The sequence below is a fragment of the Bombina bombina genome, chromosome 5 (assembly GCF_027579735.1).
Source record: "Bombina bombina isolate aBomBom1 chromosome 5, aBomBom1.pri, whole genome shotgun sequence".
Taxonomy (NCBI): domain Eukaryota; kingdom Metazoa; phylum Chordata; class Amphibia; order Anura; family Bombinatoridae; genus Bombina; species Bombina bombina.
The window spans coordinates 134393118-134417378 of NC_069503.1; the positions used below are offsets into that span (position 1 = coordinate 134393118).

Sequence of the window (24261 nt, forward strand, 5' to 3'; positions counted from 1 at the left end):
GGAGAAAGGTCTTGCAGGCAGTGGTGCCTTCCGTTTAAGCGCCTGCCTTGTCCCTCCCTTCATCCATGTCCTATAGCTTTGGTATGGTATCCCACAAGTAATGGATGATCCGTGGACTGGATACACCTTACAAGAGAAAACAAAATTTATGCTTACCTGATAAATTATTTCTCTTGTGGTGTATCCAGTCCACGGCCCGCCCTGTCATTTTAAGGCAGGTGTTTTTTTATTTTTAAACTACAGTCACCACTGCACCTATAGTTTCTCCTTTCTCTTGCTTGTCTTCGGTAGAAAGACTGGTAGTGGCAGTTAGGGGGAGCTATATAGACAGCTCTGCTGTGGTGATCCTCTTGCAGCTTCCTGTTGGGAAGGAGAATATCCCACAAGTAATGGATGATCCGTGGACTTGATACACCACAAGAGAAATAAATTTATCAGGTAAGCATAAATTTTGTTTTTAACCTCAAAATATCCTAAGAATTCAAACCCCATTGCAAAGGACTTTAAACAGCAAACCAGATATGTCTGTCCCGGGACAGGGAAGGGAGTGAGCTTTGTGCACACTCATGTTATTTCCCTATTCAGTTTAAGGAAGTTTACTATGAAATCTCATGAGAGTTAAGTGAAATCTCATGAGCTCACAGTAAAAGAGTTCATGACCTCAGCACTGCTAATGCTGATTGGCGCTGTTCATTTCTTCATTTTTTATTTTTTTTTACCTGTAGCTGGACAGCAGCTTAAAGATAACTTTTTACACAGCACTTACTCTGGAGAGCTGAGGAAATTGTGTGAGGTAAATTATCTTCCTTTTTTACATTGAGATGCTCAGTAATATTTCCTGTCAGCTTTTTACAGTTATACTGCATCACTTTCAAGTGACTTAGCATATGAGTATAATGTCCCTTAATAGAAATATAATCAATATCAAAAATAATTGAAAATAACTGGTATTAACTAAATTCTGGCTCATCTGCACTTCCACATGTAATCCTTATATCGTTTTCGTATAATATTTTAAAATTCATACCATTTCATAGAAATTATTTATTATCAGCCAGATTATGAGTTTTGAGCGCTATAGTGAAATCAACGACCGCAGCATTTTCAGCGGTATTTCTCTCCCTATAGCGCTGGTATTACGAGTTTAAAAAAAGACGGCGTTTGCGGGCGATATGGTAGCATTGAGCTCCATACCGCAAACAAATACCAGCGCTGCTTTGAGCTGCTGTTACGTGCTCGTGCACGATTTCCCCATAGACAACAATGGGGAGAGCTGGCTAAAAAAAAACCTTAACACCTGCAATCAGGGAGCGTAAAGCTCCGTAATGCAGCCCTATTGATGTCTGATGGGGAATTTTTTTTTATGTTTAAACCTAACACCCTAACATAAACCCTGAGTCTAAACACCCCTAATCTGCTGCCCCCGACATCGCTGACACCTACATTACTGTTTATTAACCACTAATCTGCCGCCCCAATGTTGCCGACCCTACATCATTTTATAACCCCTAATCTGCTGCCCCCAACGTCTCCACCACCTACCTACACTTATTAACCCCTAATCTGCTGCCCCAAAAATCGCTACAATCTAAATTACTGTTATTAACCCCTAATCTACTGTCCCAAAATCGCCGCCACTAACTACACTTATTAAACCCTAATCTGCTGCTCCCAATGTCGCCGCCACTATACTAAAGTTATTAACCCCTAAACCTAACCCTAACGTAACCCTAACCCTAACACCCACTAACTTTAACATAATTAAAATAATTTCAAAATAAAAATTACAATGAATACCTAAATTATCCTATTTAAAACTAAATCAATACTTACCTGTAAAATAAAACCTAAGCTAGCTACAATATTACTAATAGTTATATTGTATCTATCTTAGATTTTATTTTTATTTCACAGGTAAGTTTGTATTTATTTTAACTAGGTAGATTAGTTATTAAATAGTTATTAACTATTTAATAACTACCTAGTTAAAATAAATACAAATTTACCTGTAAAAATAAAACCTAACCTGTCTTACAGTAAAACCTAACATTACACTAAAATTAAATAAATTACATTAATCAAATACAATTAACTAAATTACAAAAAAATAAAACACTAAATTACACAAAATAAAAAAGAAATGATCAAATATTTAAACTAATTACGCCTAATCTAATAGCCCTATCAAAATAAAAAAGCCCCCAAAATAATAAAACCCCTAACCTAAACTAAACTGCCAATAGCCCTTAAAAGGGCCTTTTGCGGGGCATTGCCCCAAATATATCAGCTCTTTTACCTGGCAAATAAAAATACAAACATCCCCCCAACAGTAAAACCCACCACCCACACAACACCAACCCCCCCAAATAAAATTCTATCTAAAAAACCTAAGCTCCCCATTGCCCTGAAAAGGGCATTTGGATGGGCATTGCCCTTAAATGGGCATTCAGCTCTTTTACATGCCCAAACCCTAAGCTAAAAATAAAATCCATCCAATAAACCCTTAATAAAACCTAACACTAACCCCCGAAGATCCACTTACAGTTTTGGAAGAGTGGACATCCATCCTCATCCAGCCGGCGAAGTCCTCATCCATTCGGCAAGAAGTCCTCAACGAAGCCGGGAGAAGTCTTCATCCAAGCGGCAAGAAGTCATAATCCAGGCGGGCAGAAGTCTTCATCCAGACGGCATCTTCTATCTTTATCCTTCCGGCGCGGAGTGGGTCCATCTTCAAGACATCCGGCGCAGAGCATCCTCTTCATACTGTCCCAGCTGTACACTGAATGTTCCCTTTAAGGGACATCCAAGATGGCGTCCCTTGAATTCCGATTGGCTAATAGAATTCTATCAGCCAATAGGAATTAAAGGGTAAAAAATCCTATTGGCTGATGCAATCAGCCAATAGGATTGAGCTTCAGCCAATAGAATATGAGCTCAATCCTATTGGCTGAACGCCCTTTAAGGGCAATGCCCATCCAAATGCCCTTTTCAGAGCAATGGGTAGCTTAGGTTTTTTAGATAGAATTTTATTTGGGGGTTGGTTGTGTGGGTGGTGGGTTTTTACTGTTGGGAGGGATGTTTGTATTTTTATTTGCCAGGTAAAAGAGCTGATATCTTTGGGCAATGCCCCGCAAAAGGCCCTTTTAAGGGCTATTGGCAGTTTAGTTTAGGCTAGGGGTTTTATTATTTGGGGGGCTTTTTATTTTGATAGGGCTATTAGATTAGGAGTAATTAGTTAAAATATTTGATCATTTCTTTTTATTTTGTGTAATTTAGTGTTTATTTTTTTTGTAATTTTAGTTAATTGTATTTGATTAATGTAATTTATTTAATTTTAGTGTAATGTTAGGTTTTTACTGTAAGACAGGTTAGGTTTTATTTTACAGGTAAATTTGTATTTATTTTAACTAGGTAGTTATTAAATAGTTAATAACTATTTAATAACTAATCTACCTAGTTAAAATAAATAAAAACTTACCTGTGAAATAAAAATAAAACCTAAGATAGATACAATATAACTATCTGGTGAACACATCTGGTGAGCCAATAACAAGAGGCATATATATGAAGCCACCAATCAGCAGCTAGTTCCTAAGCCTACCTAGTTTATACTTTTCAATAAACAACACCAAAGGAACAAAGTAAATAAGACAATAGAAGTACATGGAAAAGTTGTTTAAAATGTCATGATCTGTCTAAATCATAAACGTTTCATTTTGAGTATCCCTTTAAAGTAGTTGCCTAATTGTTGGGTAAAAATACTTGCAGCGACATCTTAGTTAAGGTCGCCGGCTGGCCAGTAACTATAATAGATATAGACAGACGCCCCTCTAAGGAGGGCAACTGTAGTCACCTGCCTACTCTGCCTTTTTATAAATCCAGCCCTGGGTATGCTAAGGTTTTCATGTATTAGCCAAAAATCACTGCCCCAGGGTCACTATTAAGTGCTCTCCTCCTATAACCAAGCTCCCTGTGATGCACAGAGAAGGTGGGATTCTAAAAAATATATTTAAAAATAAAATATACTAGTGCAATTATACAGAAATGAGGTTTCACCAGTTCTTATTCTCCTTCCTTGGACATATTACAGCACTTTATTGTAGAATTAGTGTGGAAGGCATAATATTTTAACTACTTAACCTCTTCCACCGACAGCTGCAGTGCTTTTTACTCCAATGCTGTCTGACGTCTGTGGCAGCTAAGGGGTTAAAGGGTAGGTACTGTAGCCATGGGGTAATACTGTTAACTCCATTCAGTTAGAAGAATATTTTAACTTACACGAATCATATAATGAAAAGAGAGAAAAACAAACTACACTGGTTATCAGCATTCACTTCTACAAAATAGTTCAGTAAATGAAAAAGATGCTTCTTTTGCCTGAATGAGAATTTAGTCAGAGCACAGCATCAAGATATAGTGACACAAAGTGACAACACATTAAGGATGTCTCCTTTTCTTTTCATCAATAAATCCACCAGGAATTAAGAACTTGTGCATTGTTTGTTTAAAGATTCATATAACACTTTTCAGAAGCCTTTAAATTGTGCTCACCCTGGCAAATCTGTCACCATGTAAACGCAGAGGTCATACATCAAGGTTATGTTGTTTGAAAGTATAAAGAAGAAAAAAGAAACCAGAATTCAAAACATGGCTGCTTAACTATTTTTAAAATCCAGATGGGGTGGTCACTATGGCAACGCAACCTGTAATATTTTTTTTTCCTGTATTTTTAGCCAATGACAGGGCACTACCTGACAGATTATAGTTTAAAATGGTTTATTATAGGATTTTAAAGGAACGTTTTTTTTTATTTAAAGAGAATTTATATAATCTACATAAAAAAGCAATATTAAAACATTGTATTTATTTATTTTTGTTGTCTGCTAGAAAAAAGCTAATAAAATGTATCATTTGTGATTTTACTGAATGATAGTGTGAGCTTATCCCTATCAAGTTAGTGTCCATTCCTTCTGTCTGTGCTCATTCCTTATGTCTGTGTCCATTCCTTATGTTTGTTCCCATTCCTTCTGTCTGTGCTCATTCCTTATATCTGTTAGTTCCCATTCCTTTTGTCTGCACCATTCCTTATGTCTGTGCCCATTCCATCTGTCTGTGTTCATTCCTTATATCTGTTAGTGTCCATTCTCTCTGCCTGTGTTCATTTCTTATGTCTGTTAGTTCTCATTGTCTGTGCTCATTTCTTGGCTGATTGTCATGTCTGATTGTCTTCATTACCTAGGTCTGTTAGTGTTCATTCATTATCTATGTGCTTATTACTCCTGTTTATGTTCTTTCCTTTGGTCTAGTAGTGTTGATTAATTTTGTTTATTTGAGCTCATTCCCTCTATCTGTTAGTGTTCATTACTTCTTTCTTTTCTTTGCATATTACTTCTGTCTGTGCTCATTCCTTCTGTCTGTTAGTTCTCATTGTCTGTGTTCTTTCCTTCTGTCAGTATTCATTCCATCTGTCACTATGTGCTCATTACGTCTGTCTATTAGTGTTCATTGCTTCTGTCTGCTTATGCTCAGTGCTTCTGTATGTTTGTGCTTATTCCTTATGTCTGTCAGTATTCATTCCTTCTGTCTGTTAGTGTTCATTCCTTATTTGTTAGTTTTCATTCCTCCTATCTGTTAGTACTCATTCATTGTCTGCTTGTGTTCATTCCTTTTGCCAGTTAGTATTCATTCCTTTTGTTTGTTAGTGTTCATTCCCTCTGTTTCTTAATGTTCATTCATTGTCTGTGCTCATTCCTTCTGACTATTAGTGTGTGTTCATTGTGCTCCATTTGTGTCAGGGTGCCAGGAATCAGACTGAGATGAGAAGTGCAAAAATAATCACACCTTTATTAATAACAAAAAATAATAAAAAGTCCACAAGTCAAATAACAAGCAAGGAGTCAAAACCAGAGCTGGTAGTCAGACGAGCCGAGTCAGGAGCCAAAGCGAATAGTCAGACGCGCCGGAATCAGGAACAAGGAAAACAGCAGAGTCAGGAACAAGCCAGGGATCAGGAACCAGGAAGGACGTCAGACAGCCAGGTAATACACAGGGACTCTCACAAACAGGTCTGAGAAAACGCAAAGGCAAAGCATACTGAACAGAGGCCCTTTAAATGATAAGTGATGACATTACAATTCTGAGACTGCATCCTGTCTCACACAGATGATGCACACCAGTCTGGCCATAAAAGGAAGTGCAGGAAATGAGCAGCATCCCCCACAATGCACTATAGTCAGCAAGAGAGGGTAGTAAAATGGCTGCCAGCAGCACATGGCAAACAAAACAGGGAAAAAAACCTTACAGTACCCTCCCCTCAACGACCCCTCCCCCACGGGAGGACAAAAGGCTTATTGGGGAAACGGGCATGGAAGGCACGAAGGAGGGCAGGAGCATGAACATCAGAGGACGGAACCCAAGAACGCTCCTTCGGACCGTAGCCCCTCCAATGGGTAGATTAGGTTTTACTTTATTTTTATTTTGTGGCTTTGGGGGGTGGGGGTTTGTATACTGTTAGGGGGTGTTTGATTTTCTTTTTTAGCAAAAGAGCTGTTAACATTAAGGCAATGCCCCACAAAAGGCCCTTTTAAGGGCCCTTGGTAGTTTATTATAGATTAGGGTTTTTTTTTTTTTGGGTGTTTTTTTTTTTTAAAGGTTCATAGAATAGGAATCATTTTATTGTTTTGAATATTTTCATTGTTATTTTTTTTGTAATGGTAGGTTTTTCTATTTTTTTATAATTTTAGTGTTTTATTTGTAATGTTAGTTTTAGTGTAGGCACTAGGTTTTATTTCACAGGTAAGTTTGTATTTATTTTAACTAGGTAGACTAGTTAGTAAATAGTTAATAACTATTTACTAACTACCAAGTTAAAATAAATACAAACTTACCTGTGAAATAAAACCTAAGCTGCCTTACACTAAAACCTAACATTACAAAAAATAAAAAACACTAAAATTATAAAAAATAGAAAAACCTACCATTACAAAAAAAATAACAATGAAAATATTCAAAACAATAAAAATGATTCCTATTCTATGAACCTTTAAAAAAAAAAAAACACCCCAAAATAAAAAAAAACCCTAATCTATAATAAACTACCAAGGGCCCTTAAAAGGGCCTTTTGTGGGGCATTGCCTTAATGTTAACAGCTCTTTTGCTAAAAAAAGAAAATCAAACACCCCCTAACAGTATACAAACCCCCACCCCCCAAAGCCACAAAATAAAAATAAAGTAAAACCTAATCTACCCATTGGAGGGGCTACGGTCCGAAGGAGCGTTCTTGGGTTCCGTCCTCTGATGTTCATGCTCCTGCCCTCCTTCGTGCCTTCCATGCCCGTTTCCCCAATAAGCCTTTTGTCCTCCCGTGGGGGAGGGGTCGTTGAGGGGAGGGTACTGTAAGGTTTTTTTCCCTGTTTTGTTTGCCATGTGCTGCTGGCAGCCATTTTACTCACCTCTCTTGCTGACTATAGTGCATTGTGGGGGATGCTGCTCATTTCCTGCACTTCCTTTTATGGCCAGACTGGTGTGCATCATCTGTGTGAGACAGGATGCAGTCTCAGAATTGTAATGTCATCACTTATCATTTAAAGGGCCTCTGTTCAGTATGCTTTGCCTTTGCGTTTTCTCAGACCTGTTTGTGAGAGTCCCTGTGTATTACCTGGCTGTCTGACGTCCTTCCTGGTTCCTGATCCCTGGCTTGTTCCTGACTCTGCTGTTTTCCTTGTTCCTGATTCCGGCGCGTCTGACTATTCGCTTTGGCTCCTGACTCGGCTCGTCTGACTACCAGCTCTGGTTTTGACTCCTTGCTTGTTATTTGACTTGTGGACTTTTTATTATTTTTTTGTTATTAATAAAGGTGTGATTATTTTTGCACTTCTCATCTCAGTCTGATTCCTGGCACCCTGACACAAATGGAGCACAATGAACACACACTAATAGTCAGAAGGAATGAGCACAGACAATGAATGAACATTAAGAAACAGAGGGAATGAACACTAACAAACAAAAGGAATGAATACTAACTGGCAAAAGGAATGAACACAAGCAGACAATGAATGAGTACTAACAGATAGGAGGAATGAAAACTAACAAATAAGGAATGAACACTAACAGACAGAAGGAATGAATACTGACAGACATAAGGAATAAGCACAAACATACAGAAGCACTGAGCATAAGCAGACAGAAGCAATGAACACTAATAGACAGACGTAATGAGCACATAGTGACAGATGGAATGAATACTGACAGAAGGAAAGAACACAGACAATGAGAACTAACAGACAGAAGGAATGAGCACAGACAGAAGTAATATGCAAAGAAAAGAAAGAAGTAATGAACACTAACAGATAGAGGGAATGAGCTCAAATAAACAAAATTAATCAACACTACTAGACCAAAGGAAAGAACATAAACAGGAGTAATAAGCACATAGATAATGAATGAACACTAACAGACCTAGGTAATGAAGACAATCAGACATGACAATCAGCCAAGAAATGAGCACAGACAATGAGAACTAACAGACATAAGAAATGAACACAGGCAGAGAGAATGGACACTAACAGATATAAGGAATGAACACAGACAGATGGAATGGGCACAGACATAAGGAATGGTGCAGACAAAAGGAATGGGAACTAACAGATATAAGGAATGAGCACAGACAGAAGGAATGGGAACAAACATAAGGAATGGACACAGACATAAGGAATGAGCACAGACAGAAGGAATGGACACTAACTTGATAGGGATAAGCTCACACTATCATTCAGTAAAATCACAAATGATACATTTTATTAGCTTTTTTCTAGCAGACAACAAAAATAAATAAATACAATGTTTTAATATTGCTTTTTTATGTAGATTATATAAATTCTCTTTAAATAAAAAAAAACGTTCCTTTAAAATCCTATAATAAACCATTTTAAACTATAATCTGTCAGGTAGTGCCCTGTCATTGGCTAAAAATACAGGAAAAAAAAATATTACAGGTTGCGTTGCCATAGTGACCACCCCATCTGGATTTTAAAAATAGTTAAGCAGCCATGTTTTGAATTCTGGTTTCTCTTTTTCTTCTTTATACTTTCAAACAACATAACCTTGATGTATGACCTCTGCGTTTACATGGTGACAGATTTGCCAGGGTGAGCACAATTTAAAGGCTTCTGAAAAGTGTTATATGAATCTTTAAACAAACAATGCACAAGTTCTTAATTCCTGGTGGATTTATTGATGAAAAGAAAAGGAGACATCCTTAATGTGTTGTCACTTTGTGTCACTATATCTTGATGCTGTGCTCTGACTAAATTCTCATTCAGGCAAAAGAAGCATCTTTTTCATTTACTGAACTATTTTGTAGAAGTGAATGCTGATAACCAGTGTAGTTTGTTTTTCTCTCTTTTCATTATATGATTCGTGTAAGTTAAAATATTCTTCTAACTGAATGGAGTTAACAGTATTACCCCATGGCTACAGTACCTACCCTTTAACCCCTTAGCTGCCACAGACGTCAGACAGCATTGGAGTAAAAAGCACTGCAGCTGTCGGTGGAAGAGGTTAAGTAGTTAAAATATTATGCCTTCCACACTAATTCTACAATAAAGTGCTGTAATATGTCCAAGGAAGGAGAATAAGAACTGGTGAAACCTCATTTCTGTATAATTGCACTAGTATATTTTATTTTTAAATATATTTTTTAGAATCCCACCTTCTCTGTGCATCACAGGGAGCTTGGTTATAGGAGGAGAGCACTTAATAGTGACCCTGGGGCAGTGATTTTTGGCTAATACATGAAAACCTTAGCATACCCAGGGCTGGATTTATAAAAAGGCAGAGTAGGCAGGTGACTACAGTTGCCCTCCTTAGAGGGGCGTCTGTCTATATCTATTATAGTTACTGGCCAGCCGGCGACCTTAACTAAGATGTCGCTGCAAGTATTTTTACCCAACAATTAGGCAACTACTTTAAAGGGATACTCAAAATGAAACGTTTATGATTTAGACAGATCATGACATTTTAAACAACTTTTCCATGTACTTCTATTGTCTTATTTACTTTGTTCCTTTGGTGTTGTTTATTGAAAAGTATAAACTAGGTAGGCTTAGGAACTAGCTGCTGATTGGTGGCTTCATATATATGCCTCTTGTTATTGGCTCACCAGATGTGTTCACCAGATAGTTATATTGTATCTATCTTAGGTTTTATTTTTATTTCACAGGTAAGTTTTTATTTATTTTAACTAGGTAGATTAGTTATTAAATAGTTATTAACTATTTAATAACTACCTAGTTAAAATAAATACAAATTTACCTGTAAAATAAAACCTAACCTGTCTTACAGTAAAACCTAACATTACACTAAAATTAAATAAATTACATTAATCAAATACAATTAACTAAATTACAAAAAAAATAAACACTAAATTACACAAAATAAAAAAGAAATGATCAAATATTTTAACTAATTACTCCTAATCTAATAGCCCTATCAAAATAAAAAGCCCCCCAAAATAATAAAACCCCTAGCCTAAACTAAACTGCCAATAGCCCTTAAAAGGGCCTTTTGCGGGGCATTGCCCCAAAGATATCAGCTCTTTTACCTGGCAAATAAAAATACAAACATCCCTCCCAACAGTAAAACCCACCACCCACACAACCAACCCCCCCAAATAAAATTCTATCTAAAAAACCTAAGCTACCCATTGCTCTGAAAAGGGCATTTGGATGGGCATTGCCCTTAAAAGGGCGTTCAGCCAATAGGATTGAGCTCATATTCTATTGGCTGAAGCTCAATCCTATTGGCTGATTGCATCAGCCAATAGGATTTTTTACCCTTTAATTCCTATTGGCTGATAGAATTCTATTAGCCAATCGGAATTCAAGGGACGCCATCTTGGATGACGTCCCTTAAAGGGAACATTCAGTGTACAGCTGGGACAGTATGAAGAGGATGCTCTGCGCCGGATGTCTTGAAGATGGACCCACTCCGCGCCGGAAGGATAAAGATAGAAGATGCCGTCTGGATGAAGACTTCTGCCCGCCTGGATTATGACTTCTTGCCGCTTGGATGAAGACTTCTCCCGGCTTCGTTGAGGACTTCTTGCCGAATGGATGAGGACTTCGCCGGCTGGATGAGGATGGATGTCCACTCTTCCAAAACTGTAAGTGGATCTTCGGGGGTTAGTGTTAGGTTTTATTAAGGGTTTATTGGATGGATTTTATTTTTAGCTTAGGGTTTGGGCATGTAAAAGAGCTGAATGCCCATTTAAGGGCAATGCCCATCCAAATGCCCTTTTCAGGGCAATGGGGAGCTTAGGTTTTTTAGATAGAATTTTATTTGGGGGGGTTGGTTGTGTGGGTGGTGGGTTTTACTGTTGGGGGGATGTTTGTATTTTTATTTGCCAGGTAAAAGAGCTGATATATTTGGGGCAATGCCCCGCAAAAGGCCCTTTTAAGGGCTATTGGCAGTTTAGTTTAGGTTAGGGGTTTTATTATTTTGGGGGCTTTTTTATTTTGATAGGGCTATTAGATTAGGCGTAATTAGTTTAAATATTTGATCATTTCTTTTTTATTTTGTGTAATTTAGTGTTTATTTTTTTGTAATTTAGTTAATTGTATTTGATTAATGTAATTTATTTAATTTTAGTGTAATGTTAGGTTTTACTGTAAGACAGGTTAGGTTTTATTTTACAGGTAAATTTGTATTTATTTTAACTAGGTAGTTATTAAATAGTTAATAACTATTTAATAACTAATCTACCTAGTTAAAATAAATACAAACTTACCTGTGAAATAAAAATAAAATCTAAGATAGATACAATATAACTATTAGTAATATTGTAGCTAGCTTAGGTTTTATTTTACAGGTAAGTATTGATTTAGTTTTAAATAGGAATAATTTAGGTATTCATTGTAATTTTTATTTGAAATTATTTTAATTATGTTAAAGTTAGTGGGTGTTAGGGTTAGGGTTACGTTAGGGTTAGGTTTAGGGGTTAATAACTTTAGTATAGTGGCGGCGACATTGGGAGCAGCAGATTAGGGTTTAATAAGTGTAGTTAGGTGGCGGCGATTTTGGGACAGTAGATTAGGGGTTAATAACAGTAATTTAGATTGTAGCGATTTTTGGGGCAGCAGATTAGGGGTTAATAAGTGTAGGTAGGTGGTGGAGACGTTGGGGGCAGCAGATTAGGGGTTAATAAAATGATGTAGGTGTCGGCAACATTGGGGCGGCAGATTAGTGGTTAATAACAGTAATGTAGGTGTCAGCGATGTCGGGGGCAGCAGATTAGGGGTGTTTAGACTCAGGGTTTATGTTAGGGTGTTAGGTTTAAACATAAAAAAAAATTCCCCATAGACATCAATAGGGCTGCATTACGGAGCTTTACGCTCCCTGATTGCAGGTGTTAAGGTTTTTTTTAGCCAGCTCTCCCCATTGTTGTCTATGGGGAAATCGTGCACGAGCACGTAACAGCAGCTCAAAGCAGCGCTGGTATTTGTTTGCGGTATGGAGCTCAATGCTACCATATCGCCCGCAAACGCCGTCTTTTTTTAAACTCGTAATACCAGCGCTATAGGGAGAGAAATACCGCTGAAAATGCTGCGGTCGTTGATTTCACTATAGCGCTCAAAACTCATAATCTGGCTGATAATAATAATTTCTATGAAATGGTATGAATTTAAAATATTATACGAAAACGATATAAGGATTACATGTGGAAGTGCAGATGAGCCAGAATTTAGTTAATACCAGTTATTTTCAATTATTTTGATATTGATTATATTTCTATTAAAGGGACATTATACTCATATGCTAAGTCACTTGAAAGTGATGCAGTATAACTGTAAAAAGCTGACAGGAAAATATTACCTGAGCATCTCAATGTAAAAAAGGAAGATAATTTACCTCACAATTTCCTCAGCTCACCAGAGTAAGTGCTGTGTAAAAAGTTATCTTTAAGCTGCTGTCCAGCTACAGGTAAAAAAAAATAAAAAAATGAAGAAATGAACAGCAGCCAATCAGCATTAGCAGTGCTGAGGTCATGAACTCTTTTACTGTGAGCTCATGAGATTTCACTTAACTCTCATGAGATTTCATAGTAAACTTCCTTAAACTGAATAGGGAAATAACATGAGTGTGCACAAAGCTCACTCCCTTCCCTGTCCCGGGACAGACATACTGGTTTGCTGTTTAAAGTCCTTTGCAATGGGGTTTGAATTCTTAGGATATTTTGAGGTAAAAACAAAATTTATGCTTACCTGATAAATTTATTTCTCTTGTGGTGTATCAAGTCCACGGATCATCCATTACTTGTGGGATATTCTCCTTCCCAACAGGAAGCTGCAAGAGGATCACCCACAGCAGAGCTGTCTATATAGCTCCTCCCCTAACTGCCACTACCAGTCTTTCTACCGAAGACAAGCAAGAGAAAGGAGAAACTATAGGGTGCAGTGGTGACTGTAGTTTAAAAATAAAAAAACACCTGCCTTAAAATGACAGGGCGGGCCGTGGACTGGATACACCACAAGAGAAATAAATTTATCAGGTAAGCATAAATTTTGTTTTCTCTTGTAAGGTGTATCCAGTCCACGGATCATCCATTACTTGTGGGATACCAATACCAAAGCTATAGGACATGGATGAAGGGAGGGACAAGGCAGGCGCTTAAACGGAAGGCACCACTGCCTGCAAGACCTTTCTCCCAAAAATAGCCTCTGAAGAAGCAAAAGTATCAAATTTATATAATTTTGAAAAAGTATGAAGCGAAGACCAAGTCGCCGCCTTACAAATCTGTTCAACAGAAGCCTCATTTTTAAAAGCCCATGAGGAAGCTACCGCTCTAGTAGAATGAGCTGTAATCCTTTCAGGAGGCTGCTGGCCAGCAGTCTCATAAGCTAAGCGTATTATACTCCTTAGCCAAAAAGAAAGAGAGGTTGCCGAAGCCTTTTGGCCTCTCCTCTGTCCAGAGTAGACAACAAACAATGCAGATGTTTGACGAAAATCTTTAGTAGCTTGTAAATAAAACTTTAAAGCACGAACCACGTCAAGATTGTGTAAAAGACGTTCCTTCTTTGAAGAAGGATTAGGACACAGTGACGGTACAACAATCTCCTGATTGATATTTTTATTAGACACCACCTTAGGTAAAAAACCAGGTTTGGTACGTAACACTTCCTTATCTGCATGAAAAATGAAATAAGGGGAATCACATTGTAAAGCAGATAACTCCGAAACTCTTCGAGCCGAGGAGATAGCTACTAAAAACAGAACCTTCCAGGATAAATTCACCACATCTCTCTAGCTACTTCCTATTTTGTCGAGAGCTGCAAGAGAATGACTGGTAGTGGCAGTTAGGGGAGGAGCTATATAGACAGCTCTGCTGTGGGTGATCCTCTTGCAGCTTCCTGTTGGGAAGGAGAATATCCCACAAGTAATGGATGATCCGTGGACTGGATACACCTTACAAGAGAAATATCTTTCTTTTTTACATAGAGATGTTCAGGTGATATTTTCTAGTCAGCTTTTTACAGCTATGTTGCATCACTTTCAAGTGTTTCAACATTTGGGTATCATGGCCTTTTAAGCTTGTTTGTTTTGGTTTTTTTTAACATTCGTATCTTCTCTCACAACCTGTTTGTTGTCACTATAGTCTATAACTAGAAACCTATTTGTTGCAACATTAAAGAAGCAGACTGTGTGATGACATTACTACTTCCTAGGAAGACCCTTTCATGAAAGAAAAGAAATTACTTAGACTGTATTGACAATATCTTTATTTCAGTGATAATTTGCTTATGCAAATCAACCAAGCTTCGTCTCCAACACTATGTAAAATTAAAGGGCCATGATACCCAAATGTTGAAACACTTGAAAGTGATGCAGCATATTGTAGCTGTAAAAAGCTGACTAGAAAATATCACCTGAACATCTCTATGTAAAAAAGAAAGATATTTTACCTCAAAAGTTCCTCAGTAGCCACATCCCATTTTAAAGGACTTCTAAGCAGCAAATCAGTATGTCTGTCCCGGGACAGGCAAAGGGGCGAGCTTTGTGCACTCTCATGTTATTTCCCTATTCAGTTTAAGGAAGTTTACCATGAAATCTCATGAGAGTTAAGTGAAATCTCATGAGATCACAGTAAAAGAGTTTATGACCTCAGCACTGCTGATGCTGATTGGCTGCTGTTCATTTCTTCATTTATTTTTTTTTACCTGCAGCTGGGCAGCAGCTGAATTATAACTTTTTACACAGAACTTACCCTGCTGAGCTGAGGAAATTGTGAGGTCAAATATCTTCCTTTTTTACATAGAGATGCTCAGGTGATATTTTCCTGTCAGCTTTTTACAGTTATTAGTTTCAAGTGATTTAGCATATGAGTATTATGTCCCTTTAAAGAGACACTGAACCCAATTTTTTTTCTTTCATTATTCAGATAGAGCATTAAATTTTAAGCAACTTTCTAATTTACTCCTATAATCAATATTTCTTCGTTCTCTTGCTATTTTTATTTTAAAAGCAGGAATGTAAATCTTAGCAGTCAGCACCATGGATAACGCTTGCTTATTGGAGGCTTACATTTACCCACCAATAAGCAAGCATAACCCAGGTTCTCAACCAAAAATGACCCGGCTCCTATGCATCACATTCCTGCTTTTTAAATAAAGATAGCAAGAAGAGAACGAAGAAAAATGTATAATAGGAGTAAATTAGAAAGTTTAAAATTGTATGCTCTATCTGAATCATGAAAGAAAAAAAAATGGGTTTAGTGTCCCTTTAAACCATTTATAATAAAGTTGGTTTCAATTTTTTTTTTTTAAATCACATGCTCTATCTGAATCATGAAAGTTTAACATTAACTTTACTGCCCCTTTTAGTTTCAGTTGCTGTCTAGCTGCTTCCCCTCTGCCTTGAACACATTTCCCATATGAAATAAGAGGTGAATGAATTTCCATTAATGAACCAATAATGTTTTCAAAATCTAACTGAACCAAAGAACGTGATGAATAAATCTTAGACAAAACTAAAGAAAACGTTTTGTGATAAATGATTCGTCCATAACATTTTTGTGTCTGTGCACAAGTTTATGAGATGCTCTTTTTAACAGCGATAACAAGAGAAACAAACTTCATTTTAAAAAAAAAAAAAGTAAATTGAAAATTCCCTTAAAATCTCAAGCTCTAATTTTTACTTTCATTTCCTTTTTATTGTATGTGGTGAAAAACAATTTGCACTATTTATTTTGTCCCCCTTTTCTGTAGTTTAAAGGGACAGTCAACACCAGAATGTTTGTTGTTTAAAAAGATATTTATTACCCATTCCCTAGTTTTGCATAACCAACACTGTTATTTTAATTATTATTTAATTATTATTATTTAATTATTAATTGTTTATTATTTTAATATACATTTTACCTATGTGATTACCTTGTATCTAAGCCTCTGCAGACTGCCCCCTTATTTCAGTTCTTTTGACAGACTTCACGTGTGTGAGAACAATGTTATCTATATGTCACACATGAACTAACGCCCTCTAGTGGTGAAAAGCTGTCAAAATGCATTCAGATAAGAGGCAGCCTTCAAGGTCTAAGAAATTAGCATATGAACCTACCTAGGTTTAGCTTTCACCAAGTGAACAAAGCAAAATTGGTGATAAAAGTAAATTGGAAAGTTGTTTAAAATGACATGCCCTATCTGAATCATGAAAATGTATTTTGGACTTGACTGTCCCTTTAATAAAGTAGAAGTGCCCCACACAGTGATTGCTTTCACACTCTAGTGACCCATTTATAACTGTGTCTAGGTTACAACATGCTTGCACATTGCTTTATTGGCTCTTTACACTTATTTTTTCAATATTTAAATAACTAATATAATTTTAAAAAAATAACAATAAATCTGCATAATAGTATCAGGCTTTTTTCTTTCATGATTCAGATAGAGCATGCGATTTTAAGCAACTTTCTAATTTACTTCTATTATCAATTTTTCTTCATTCTCTTTGCTATCTTTATTTGAAAAGCAAGAATTTAATTTTTAAAAACCGGCCCATTTTTGGTTCACAACATGGGTTGTGCTTGCTGATTGGTGGCTAAATGCACCCACCAATAAACAAGTGCTGTTCAGAGTCCTGAACCAAATATTGGCTGGCTCCTTAGCTTAGATGCCTTCTTTTTCAAATAAAGATAGCAAGAGAACGAAGAAAAAATTATAATAAGAGTAAATTAGAATGTTTCTTAAAATTGCATGCTCTAAAAAAAAAATTGGGTTTAGTGTCCCTTTAAATCATTACTCTTATGTCCCTTTAACTTTTTTGTGAAAATCTTTTTTTTACCAAGCGGTGCAGCCCAATTCAGTGAGTTCCATTAATACAACAAAACTCATCACCTTCCAGCAGAGAATAAATATGTGTTTCCTTCCCCAATCATATGGCAGCAATACTGTCTGAGGTATTTGGCTGTAGGGCTGTTCCATCTCTTTTAGAAGTCAATCATGTGCACATTTATGTTTTTTCTAAAAAGTTGCTTTGTTTTGGGATTAATTCCTGCCACATGACATTAATTGCGCACACTTGCCGGAGTCTGTTCACATGTAGGGCTTATGGGGTCATTGTGTATTCTGTACATGTGTGAGGCTTATTCTGCTTGTTCCTTTGTACCACTTCACACTGCATCCTGCTCTGATATTTAATTAGTACCAGTTTGTACATAAAATGACACAGATACAGGTCCTAACAAGATTCTGTTTCTCACCAGGGGCAACTGCTGAAACCCGCGCCGCCCGTAATTTCACCTCACACATTAGGGTATTACACAAACCCCGCCGGCAGTTCATAAAGTACCATAAGTTGGATGAACTAGCGATGTCCAGAAATGAGCGTAAATACAAATTTCTAAAGTCGCCAGTGACTTACGACACTTTAGAAACTGCCGGCGCCTAAGAAAAAAAAAAAAAGTAAAATCTCCATAAAAGTCTAACCCGCCTCCCAAAAATAAACCCGATACGTAAAAACCCTATATCCACCATCAAATCCACATCAGAACTAATAATAAAAGTATTAACCCCTAAACCGACAACCCCCCACAACGCAATACGCTTAATAAAACTATTAACCCCTAATCTGCCATTAACCTACATCGCAATAAACCTAATAAAGTATATGAACCCCTAATCTGCCATTAACCCACATCGCAATAAACCTAATAAAGTATATGAACCCCTAATCCGCCATTAACCCACATTGCAACAAACCTAATAAAACTATTAACCTCTAATCTGCCAAACCCACACAACGCAATAATCCTAATCAATCTATTAACCCCTAATCTGCCAAACCCCCACAACGCAAATAACTAATTAAATTACTATGCCCCCTAACCTAACACCCCCTAAATTAACCCCAATTACCTAAATTAAAAAATACTGTTACAATTAAAATAAAAAAAATAACATTACTTAAAAATAAAAAAATAAAAATTTAAATTAATCTAAGATTACAAAAAATAAAAAAAGTCTAACATTACATATAATAATTAACCAAATTATCAAAAATAAAAAAATTAAACCTAATCCCTATTAAAATAAAAAGCCCCCCAAAATAAAAAACACCCCCTAATCTAATGCTAAACTACCAATACCAAACCCCCCAACATAAAAAAAAAATAACACTAAAAAATCCTAAACTACCCATTGCCCCTAAAGGGGCATTTGTATGGGTATTGCCCTTAAAAGGGCATTCAGCTCTTTTACTACCCTTAAAAGGGCATTGAGCTCTTTTAAGAGTGTCCAGAAATCCCTAATCTAAAAAAAAAAGAAACCCGAAAAATAAAAAAAAAGCCTAAGTCTAACCCCCCCAAATAGGTACTCACCGTTCCTGAAGTCCGGCGGAGAAGGTCTTATTCCAGGCGGTGACATTTTCTTCCAAGCTACCGAAATCTTCTTTCAAGCGGGGACCTCTTCCTCCAAGCGGGGACCTCTTCCTTCTTCAATCAGGACCAAGCCAGCGCGACAATGAGCGCAGAGAAGGACTGGCGAAAGCGGAGCCATGGAGAGTGGAGGATCCTCTTCGTATGCTCGTCACTGAATAGTAAATTCAAGGTACGCGTTTAAAAATGGCGTCCCTTGCATTCCTATTGGCTGATTTGAATCTTCAAATTCAAATCAGCCAATAGGATGAGAGCTACTAAAATCCTATTTGAACAGCCAATAGGCTGTTTTTAATAATTTGGTTTATTATTTTATATAATGTTAGACTTTTTTTTATTTTTTGTAATCTAAGATTATTTTTTTTTTAAGTAATGTTAGCTTTTTTACTTAATTGTAACTTAGTATTTTGTAATTTAGGTAATTGGGGTTAATTTAGGGTGTTAGGTTAGGGGGCTTAGTAATTTAATTAGTTATTTGCGTTGTGGGGGTTTAGCGGATTAGGGGTTAGTAGATTTATTAGGATTATTGCGTTGTGTGGGTTTGGCAGATTAGGGGTTAATAGTTTTATTAGGTTTATTGCGATGTGGGTTAATGGCGGATTAGGGGTTTATATACTTTATTAGGTTTATTGTGATGTGGGTTAATGGCGAATTAGGGGTTAATATACTTTTTTAGGTTTATTGCGATGTGGGTTAATGGCGCATTAGGGGTTAATATACTTTATTAGTTATTGCGGTTGGGGATTGTGGTTTACAGGTAGATGGATATTGTGAATACTATAGATGTTAGTTATTTTCAGGAGGTAGATAGATATTGCGCATGCGTTAGGTGTTAGTTAATATTTTCAGGCAGTTACGGTGCTCACATATTCAGCGCAAGGCTTGCCTATGTGTGGCGTAGGGGAAAATAAAGTAAAATGTCTCCATTTTCGCTGCGTAAGTCCTTGCGCTAAATATGTGATACCGATTTGCGACACGGTTCTATGTTAGCTTATGGGAGTAAAAATTGCAGCCGACCGGTGAAATTTATATGCGGCGCTGTATATGTAAAACCAAAACTGCGTAAAAACAATATAACAGTATTATAACTATTAATAACAATATTCATAGTTATAATACAGCAAAACAGGGGGTAATGAATAATTAACATATTCTATAGTGTTAACTTTTTTTAGGGGGATAACATTTTGAGTTTCATGTCATTTTATTTGTCACACAGCCACATGGTTAACGGTTACTATTCTGCCTGATTTGTTTGTTTAAAATGTAGTGTGAAATTTTAACTTGTACTTAAAGGGACATTACATCCAAATTGTTTCTTTCATTAGTCAGATAGAGAATACCATTTTAAACAACATTCCAATTTACTTCTATTATCTAATTTGCTTCATTCTTTAGATATTCTTTGTTGAAGAAATAGCAATGCACATGGGTGAGCCAATCACACGAGACATCTATGTGCAGTTACCAATCAGCAGCTTCTGAGCCTATCTAGATATGCTTTTCAGCAAAGGATATCAAGAGAATGAAGCAAATTAGATAATAGAAGTAAATTAGAAAGTTGTTTTAAATTGCATGTTCTTTCTTAATCATGAAAGAAAAAAATTGGGTTTAATGTCTCTTTAATTGCTTTGATTTATAATGTCTGTGCCCATCTCTAGCAGCACTAAAGCCAGTGATGTCTTCAGAAGCCACAACTAGAGGGGGTCCCAATCAAAACTGCCAAATACCTACTTTATTTACTTACATACCTTCCAACATCTCCAGAGATCACACCAGTGTTTTGTGGGTGTGGCTATGATGAGAGCGAAGGAGGCGGGTGTTGTGCCGTCCCCTGGGCAGAGTGATATTGGGAGAACACTATATGGGGGATGATCACAGCTGGCAGGGCACATAGAGGGCAGCCATTAAGCTGGGGGGTAGTGCACCCCTTGCACCCCGGGGACTCTAATAACTCACTAGTTTTATGAAACAGCAATGAAATCTGATAATGCAAAGTTACTCCCAGGGATTCACTAAAGGAAACTGTATGACTGAATAACTGCTGTTTATTGTCACTAAAGGGCATTCTCTGCACTACTGTGTGTGTGACGAATTCTGTACCATATGTAGCATCATTCCCAGACTGACATTTGTATTCACTTAGACATTGTATTGTCTGTTGCTTTATAGCAGTATATCTAGGAGCACTATTTAAAGGGGAATGAAACCCAAACTGGTTCTTTCATTTCTTGTATACAATTTTAAAACACTGTTCAAATTTACTTCTATTATCAAATTTGCTTAATTTTCCTGGTATCCTTTGTTAAAGAAGCAGCAATGCAGTACTGCGAACTAGCTGAGCATATCATGTGAGTCAATGACAAGTAGCATGTATCTGCAGTTTTCAATCAGTAGCTAACCCCATTATTGCATCGCTGTTCCTAAGCCTACCTAAGTATGCTTCAACATACCCCCTCCCTGAGAGACTGGAGTGCATCTTGTGGAATGTAGAATTCCAACACTGTTACATGTTGCAGAATGATTGGTTATTATGTATGGGAGCTCACCTGTACCTAATTGGCAACAGAGAAAAAGATAAAAAAACATTCACAAAATTTTCCAAGGGGTGTGTCCTGGGGACTGCAAAACAAATATTTTTCTACAAAATTAACAGCTTTAAATGCTTGTAAAACATATATTTTCTATTCAGATCTTTTGCAATTCACTAAGTAATTTCTGATGCACCAATAAAAAAATACTTTCATTTTCCTTTAATCTGAAAAGAAAATGTACACACATGCATACATGCTAGCGCCTGCACAACCATAATTCCGGTATATGTGCATATATATAACATGTAACATTAAAATTTATTGTAAAGAAGACATTAGAAATCTTGTGCACAAGTTTGTCATCAATTTCTAGTTTTGCGTGTAGAAAATAATCATGTATATAAATAGCCATTGTCCCTGTGATGCACTACTGCAGTTACATAGCATCTATATATAGTATTATTTATTGTGACAGATGATGCCCACTGCTTGCTATAATGTTACACTATATTGCTGTGCGTGTAGCATATATGGCTAATTGATTGCGTAAATAAATGAGTAAAACAATAATGCAACAATATATTTTACCTTCTGAATTAGCAGCACAATAATAGGAATCAGCTGGGCTCGCTCCTGCTCAAGAGTGAAGAGCGTCTGGGGCGTTCTGATGAAGAGTTTGTTGCGTCCGTACGCAACGTCATCCTGAAATTCATGTTGTTCTATAAGGGCTTTGGTGGCTTCCATGTCTGATGCCATAAGGTGGTTGGGCCATGTGTACTCACAGGTCATCTTGTACCTACCCAAAGCAAGGACACCAGTGTATAAAAAGATACCTTCTAACTGCACAAAAGCCGTGGTTTACTCGAACGCTGCCAACTAGCACTACAGTAGTATATATGGTGTAAAACACGTTATTTTATAGAAGCACATGAAATCTAAATTCCAACAAAGTCTTATGTGCAACGCTAATGCTTGTTTTTTAAATAACTTTATAAAATATAATGAACTCATGAAATTGGATTAACTTCACCCTAATAAATACACAATATAAAAACGATTTTGTCAGCAGAATACTACTGTTATTATTTTTTATATAGCACTAACATTTTACATAAGGTAACAGCGCATCCACAGGACTATGGTATTCTATACAAAAATATTAGGGACACAGACATTAGTAAATGTACTTTAATGCACATTTGCAGAATTAATGGTTAACCATTCAAGCTAATCATGAGTGATTATAAAGACCAGATGATGAAATCTTATAATAAGATTACAGGGACATTAAAGGGACAGTCTAGTCAAAATTAAACTTTCATGTTTCAGATGGGGCATGCAATTATAAACAACTTTCCAATTTACTTTTATCATCAAATTTGCTTTGTTCTCTCGGTATTCTTTGTTGAAAGCTAAACCTAGGTAGGTTCATATGCTAATTTCTAAGTCCTTGAAGGCCGAATCTAATCTCGGTGCATTTTGACAGTTTTCCACAGCTAGAGAGCGCTAGTTCATTCATGTGTTCCATATAGATAACATTGTGCTCACTCCCGTGGAGTTACTTATAAGTCAGCACTGATTGGTTAAAGTGTAAGTCTGTCAAAAGAACTGAGATAAGGGAGCAGTCTGCAGAGACTTAGAAACAAGGTAATCACAGAAGTAAAAAGTGTATTAATATAACCGTGTTGGCTATGCAAAACTGGGGAATGGGTAATAAAGTGCTTATCTATCTTTTTAAACAATACACAATTCTGGAGTAGACTGTCCCTTTAAACAAGTTTTCTGCAGTTGTCCAGTATATTAAAGGGACTCTGAACCTAAAATTTTTCTTTCGTGATTCAGATAGAGCATGCAATTTTAAGCAACTTTCTAATTTACTCCTATTATCATTTTTTTCTTCATTCTCTTGCTATCTTTATGTGAAAAAGAAGGCATCTAAGCTTTTTTTGGGGTTCAGAACTGTGGACAGCACTTTTTTATTGGTGGATGAATTTATCCACCAATCAGCAAGAACAACCCAGGTTGTTCACCAAAAATGGGCCGGCATTTAAACTTACATTCTTGCATCTCAAATAAAGATACCAAGAGAATGAAGAAAATTTGATAATAGGAGTAAATTAGAAAGTTGCTTAAAATTGCATGCTCTATCTGAATCACAAATGAAAACATTTGGGTTCAGTGTCCCTTTAACATATCAGCACAGTCTGAGAAATATTAGAACAGATTAACACCTTGTTTGCTACAACTGTTTTTCAGTGGTAAAACTCCAACCACCAGTGTCTTTATTTGGAGAAGCATATATGGACTCCAGTCTGTTCTAGCCACTGTCATTGTGTTAACAAAATCTCAATCATTTGGCTTGATTATAATTGAAATAAAATGGCAAATTAGGGACACACATGTGAATCCTGTCATGTGCTCTCTTATTTTACAGGAGAAGGGGACAAAGTAAATAATTAAGATATATTGCAAAGTTGTTTGATTATGTATAATTATACATTTCAAATTGCAATATCAGAGAGTTACTGTCCCTTTAAGAGGCTAGTCTTGGTATAGTAAACGCACGGTACTAGCAGTGAAGAGAGGAAAGTACAGGAAAATAACTTTATGCGACCGTTCTCTGTTCTTGTTTGTTAGCATTTAGTATAAAAAAGTTAAAGGGACAATAAACATTTTCACCTAGATTACGAGTTTTGCGTTGCGGCTTTTAACGCTGAAAAATTTCAATTTCAGCGTACTGGCCAGGAACACATATTACAAGTCGTGTCGGTATTACTATACCGCCAGCATTTTAGCCTGTAACGC

At 36.6% G+C, this 24261-nt stretch overlaps 1 protein-coding gene across 1 annotated transcript in view; it reads right to left on the reverse strand.

Annotated features, from left to right (window-relative positions):
- MYO1G (myosin IG) overlaps window positions 1-24261 on the reverse strand; it is a 793301-nt gene that overhangs the window by 360295 nt on the left and 408745 nt on the right. The window contains exon 16 of the mRNA XM_053713702.1: window positions 22045-22252. Coding sequence (XP_053569677.1) covers window positions 22045-22252 — 208 coding nt within the window. The remainder of the gene's footprint in view (window positions 1-22044; window positions 22253-24261) is intronic.